At 46.6% G+C, this 5,627-nt stretch overlaps 1 protein-coding gene and 2 non-coding genes across 3 annotated transcripts; all 3 read right to left on the reverse strand.

The window, feature by feature from the left end:
* Nucleotides 1–1,263: 1,263 nt before the first annotated feature.
* On the reverse strand, nt 1,264–5,620 carry RPSA (ribosomal protein SA). Its single transcript, XM_029961955.1, has 6 exons — nt 5,433–5,620; nt 4,312–4,430; nt 2,908–3,153; nt 1,897–2,025; nt 1,499–1,667; nt 1,264–1,405 (listed from the first exon to the last, which is right to left on the reverse strand). The coding sequence occupies exons 1-6, from the start codon at nt 5,563–5,565 to the stop codon at nt 1,311–1,313; spliced, it is 891 nt and encodes a 296-aa protein (XP_029817815.1). The 5' UTR covers nt 5,566–5,620; the 3' UTR covers nt 1,264–1,310.
* LOC112841166 lies at nt 2,578–2,736 on the reverse strand. The gene has a single exon (XR_003212793.1). It is a non-coding gene; the product is annotated as a small nucleolar RNA SNORA62/SNORA6 family (small nucleolar RNA).
* On the reverse strand, nt 3,643–3,800 carry LOC112841167. The gene has a single exon (XR_003212794.1). It is a non-coding gene; the product is annotated as a small nucleolar RNA SNORA62/SNORA6 family (small nucleolar RNA).
* Nucleotides 5,621–5,627: the final 7 nt, after the last annotated feature.

The raw sequence follows: 5,627 nt of genomic DNA on the forward strand, positions 1-5,627 counted from the left end.
GCAAAAAGTTATTTGGGGCAATCTGAGATCTGGAGAGAGAATCAGCGGGTGCTGTACAGACTGTCCCCAATCCAGGTACAAAGCCCACCCAGAGTCCCAAAGCGACCAGGTCTCAACCCACCCCAACACACCGGTGACAGACCTCAGGTGACAGGAAGGAGCCTCTCACTGCTGGGTGCTGGAAAGTGAAGTACCTGAGGATGTGTCACAAACACACATCTGAAGAACATAGTGCACAAACAGAACAGGCCCCTTTCAGGGCCAAATGGTGAAGTGCTTATATGCCTCTTGGCTAAAAGCTTTTTGTTATTAACTATTTAGTCATCTTGCATGTACTAGGTAAAGACAACAGGAAAAAACATCATCCTCCTTTGGATATGTGCTGTGCAATAATATACATAACTTCCTTTAGGTTTTTTTACTGCTACTATGCACTATTACAGTAAAATCAAATGAGCACATGTGCTAAGAGCAAACATTCTTTACAGGTTAATTGGCAGTGCTGAAGGTACAAAAAAGAGAATCCGAGACCACAGCAACATGGAAAAAAGGATCCAATTTGATCTCCAACAAAAACCCCCATTTCACTTGGTGAAGGGTCTACCTCCCACTACTGCTATTAATCACAGCAATATAAAAAGAGTTAAAGCAGACAAAAGAATGTGGAGGTTTTTTCCTGAAGATTACTGCAGTATTTCTGAGGAAGGAACTCGTAATACTGATGCTAGAAGCTGGGGTTTCAGCAAGGGAGCAGCTCCCACTCAAGGGCTCTCCTCTCCACACTGTGCAGTCAGACCTCCCACACCCAGTCACCAGAACCTTCTTTGCTCTGCGAACTTGTGAAATCTCAGGTAGAACAATGAAAACACTCCGCTTGGGTGGATTCCAGCCTCGCCCACCCGGGGTGCAGGGAACAGTGGAAGAACCAGCTCCACCCCTTGTCACCTCCCCTCTGGTCCCACATGCAAAGCCACCCTAGCTGGACTCCTGCTGGTCAATAGGGAGCTGCCTCATCACTGGGGGCATGGAGCCAGGTAAGGTGGGAAATGCGAAACCTGCCCCAGCCCTGGTGCTGTGTTTTGTCAGGCAAGCAGGCAGGAGGGGCAGCCCAGCCCACTGCTGCAGGCAGAGACAGAACCCACAACCCCCAGCTCCACTGAACAGGATGCAACAGACACCCCACCCTTGGCTGAGGACTGTGCCCCACACTACCCACACATATCACAAGACAACAAGTTTACAAAAGCAGTACCAGACACAGTGTATAGTAAACCAGGCTTTATTTCTCTCACAGTACAGTGGGACTGAAGTTAAGACCACTCTGTGGCAGTGCCAACCCACTCAGTAGCCTGGGCCGTGGGAGCTGCTGACCAATCTTCAGTGGCAGGCTGGGCGCTCCAGTCCTCTGTAACCACAAAGACAACACCACTTAAATGCACCCCAGCTCTTCCCACTCACAAAACATCCCCCCCTTCCCACAGACACCCCTCAAACTGACCTGTGGGGAACTGCTGGATGGGCACAGACGGGACTTGCACTCCCTCAGACCAGTCTGCAACCTCAGGCTGAGGAGGAGCAGTGAATTCAGGTGCTGGGGCCGTCCATTCGGTCTGGAACTCCTCCTTCGTAACTGCTTTTTCGGCAGCAGCTTGCTCCTCCTTTTCAATCTGCAATGGAAGAGCCCAGCCTGAGTCTCCCAGGAACACATCACCACACCTACTATCACACACCAGACAGCAGGCACAAACAGGCAATACAATTAACCAACCATCACATTTAAATGTGAAGTGCAGTTATTTTGGCAAAAGCCGTCCTCAACAGCCGGCACACGGGACAATGGGGTTGGAGCACAAGCAAAACATCTCAGAGACACACTTCCTGCCATGGGGCTCCTACCTCCTCAGGATCTCTGTAGAAGTACAAATCAGGCATGACTTCCCATGGGTGCTCACGGGAGATGGTGCCACGCATGCGCAGGACCTCCCGAGCCAGCATCCACCACATCAGACCCACTGAGTGGGCTCCCTGGAACAGAAGAAAGTAGGTGAGAGTTTCTGTAAAGCTAAACCTTTGAAGAAAGAGCAAAAGACTTATTTGTACTCAATCCAAGGTTCTTGTGTGGCAAAAGAAAGACATTACTTGCCCATACCCAGACTTGTATACTTAGACACAAAAAAAAGGGCAACTTTTCACATTCCCAGTGACACTTTCAGGTCTCAGCAGGAATTCCAGTGCACATCAGTCACCAACATGTGAGTCTGTTGTATACAATAGCCCAAGGTAAATCTCTTGCTATGGAGTTTCATGCTGGTCACTATCCCATGTGAATCTCGTCAAAAAGACAGGGATTATGCTCATCACATATGCTAGAATGAAGAAACTGAAAACTTGATGAAATAAGCAAAGCTTACACACATGCTCAGATGTAGCTTACATTAATTTTGGTGACTGACATCTACATAGAGTTTAAAGAAGCTTCTCATTTTCCTAGACTTTACCTTTCAGGTGATTTCTGACAAAGTAATGTTTCAGAGCAGTTCCTTCATCAGTTCACTTTATCTTTCATTCATATTCATAATCTGTGGCAAGAAAAACTATCAAACTCCACTCACTGGGCCACGAAGACCCTCATGGCATCAGTGAAATATCTTGCCAGGTTACTATAGCACACGTCCTACACTTGAGAGTTCCTTGGCCAGAAATCAGCCTCAGCTCCAAGCTCCAACTGTGTGCAGTTTATCTCCTCCTCCCCATCCACCTGCCAGTTTGCGAGAGACAATTATTAGCTTGTTCCCCTGGGAGACACACAAGATACAAGCCAACTCTCCCTTGCAGAAAGCATCCATCTTGCAAACACAGGGCATGCTATGGAAGAAGCTGCTTGGAATGTTACAACAAAGCCATTACCTTGTTATTGCAGGGAATAGCAATATCCACGTAGCGCAGCGGGGAGTCGGTGTTGCACAGCGCGATGGTGGGGATGTTGACATAAGACGCCTCTGTCAGGGGCTGATGGTCAGCCCGGGGGTCCGTGACAACCAGGAGTCGTGGCTCACGGAAAGCTGCTTGGATCTGATTGGTGAAGGTACCGGGGGTGAAACGTCCAGCAATAGGAGTAGCCCCAGTGGCAGCAGCAAACTTGAGAACAGCACGCTGCAAAATGGACCACAGCAACGGTGAAGCTGGAAAACCGCATTTCAACCAACTCACCCAGGCGCTGCCAGTGAACACGCACAGAATTTAACTGAACTACTTGTTTCAACACCTGTGAAATCAGGGCTCAGCATCTCAGAAGGAGACAAAAATGTTTCTGAAAATAGCTACACCATGAGTTTAAAACGTCATATCCACCAGTAAAGCAGGAAGTCAGGATTCAGAAAACACCCTTCTCTTCCCCAAAAGTAATTTGCAAGCTCTACTCTAAATTCTCATAATCAAATCACGAAAGGGAGATAAAATAAACAGCTTATTACAAAAGCAAGCCAATTTTCTTGTGTTATCTCTACATCCTTTCATTATCCAGTAGCATAACTTCAGGAACTACAGGAAAAACTTAACAGTAAATACATGCGAACTGTGGATGTGTCCACTAAAATTCCAGCTGGCAGTTTTACCCACCTGCAACAGTTTTCAACTTCTCAGGCATGTGGCAGGGCCTACTATTGAACTCCAACCCTAGAGGGAGCCCCTCTCCTGGCGTTAGCAAAAACCCTGCCATCCATTGCTGTCGCACACCTCCGACACTTGAGAGCTCATCGGCCAGAAACTGACCTCAGCATCAAGCTTTAACAGTGTGCATGTCAACCCCCAGGAACCCAAGCTTTTCCTTCATAAATCCACCCTGTGCCACTCACAATCTCCCTGTTTGTGGCCCCAACTGCGTTAGTCCAAAGAAACTAATCTCAGAAACTCCAGTGATTAGTAAGTTTTATTTAAAGGTTGTTATCTTCTACAAGAAAAATTTTTTGCTATAACGCTACAGACAAAAATTACAAATATACCAGTTACTATATCTTGCTCAATAACAGAGAAAATTATTTCTTTGAAAACTCTTCTATCAGGTCCCAAAGGAGGACGTAGAAGACAAATAGGTTACCAAACACTCTGAAACTACAGAAATGGGGAGTGGGTTTCAACTGATCTGTTTTAGGCTGCAAATATAACACAAGAAACACGTTTCCCAAAGTGTTCCTAAAGCTGAAATTGGTGTTACTGCCTTTTATCACCAAGCTGCTGCTGGCAGGCAATGATACATAACAAGACTGTCTTGCTACTGAGATTGCAGGCCTCATAATTAACAAATGCCCTTACCTGTCCAGTATTCCTAGAGGAAATGACGCTCACATCAGCTGGGTTCTCAATGGCAACAATCGCACGAGCTGCCAGGAGGAGCTTTTCCCAGGTTCTCTTCAGATTGATGATGTAAATACCTATTGGTAACAGAATGCTTTAGAGCAACCAGCAAGTACAAGACCCTAAAACAGGACAGCACTCTTCTGCCAATTAACCTGTCACATGGCTATAGTTATTCCAAAATTCATGGAATCACAGAATCATCAAGGCTGGAAGAGACCTTTAGGATCATCCAGTCCAATCATCAACCCAGCACTACCACATCACCCAGCACCAGATCCAAACACCTTTAACACCTCTAGGGACAGTGATACATCCACCTATTCCAATGCCTGAGCACCCTAATTTTCACCCTAGTGAAATCTGAATCTCCCCTGTCTCAGTTTAAAGTCATCTTCCGTAGTCCTCTCACTGCTGGCATGGTAGAAGAGACTGGCCCCCACCTACCTACAACCTCCTTTCAGGTAGTTGTAGAGAGCAATTAGGTTACCCCTGAGCTTCCTCTTTTAGAAACCAGCTCCCTCAATCATTCCTCTTCAAATATGTTCTCCAGTCCTTTCACGATGTTACCCTTTACTGGACATTCTCCAGTACCTTAATGTTCTTTTTAAAGTGAGAGCATTCTAGTCTAATTCTAATTAAACCTATTCCCAGGAATAGCTCAGTAGCTCCCCTATGGGTTTAGTGTAACACAATTCCAGCACATAGCACCTATCAGCAAGAACCTAGGCCTGGTATGAGCTTTAATCTTTTCACAGACGGCAGCTCAGATTGAAGAACAACGCAAACAAGTAGAAATCGCTACTGAGATAGTAAAACCATTTTGTTAATACAGCCAAGAACTAGCAAAACTGCTCCAATCCAGCTGTGATTGACTCACCAAGTTTTAAAATGAAGACAGTCAAGAACTAGTAGCTCCAAAATCCGTATTTCATTCTACTTCTCGGATTTAGTATGGTTGGATCAGCAAAAACGTCTGTTCCTTTCAAGCCATGGAGAAACCATGCTAGAGAGCTCAAACACTAGCACTTTCCTGTGTCATGCCCACAAGATCCCAGCTGCCCACCCCGTGGGTTTACCATCGCTCTTCCTTTTGTAGATGTACTGCTCCATCTGGAAGTCGAGGTTAGTGCCTCCCAGGTGGGTCCCGGCAGCGAGGAATTTGAGGACATCCTCCTCCTTCATCTGCAGGACATCGAGGCCTCCGGACATTGTGGGGTTTCCCTTTGGAAGCAACGACAGGGAACCTGCGGGCAGAGGGACCCGGCTGAGCG

This window comes from Manacus vitellinus, unplaced genomic scaffold, assembly GCF_001715985.3.
Source record: "Manacus vitellinus isolate BGI_N305 unplaced genomic scaffold, ASM171598v3 scaffold_3_pilon, whole genome shotgun sequence".
Classification (NCBI taxonomy): Eukaryota; Metazoa; Chordata; class Aves; order Passeriformes; family Pipridae; genus Manacus; species Manacus vitellinus.

Coding starts and splice junctions, on each gene's coding strand:
- RPSA (XM_029961955.1), bottom strand. CDS start 5,565: ATGTCCGGAGGCCTCGATGTCCTGCAGATGAAGGAGGAGGATGTCCTC. Junction 2,026..2,907: donor CTATTCCCTGCAATAACAAG/GTAATGGCTTTG, acceptor CTTCTGTTCCAG/GGAGCCCACTCAGTGGGTCT. Junction 1,668..1,896: donor TCTACAGAGATCCTGAGGAG/GTAGGAGCCCCA, acceptor CTTCCATTGCAG/ATTGAAAAGGAGGAGCAAGC.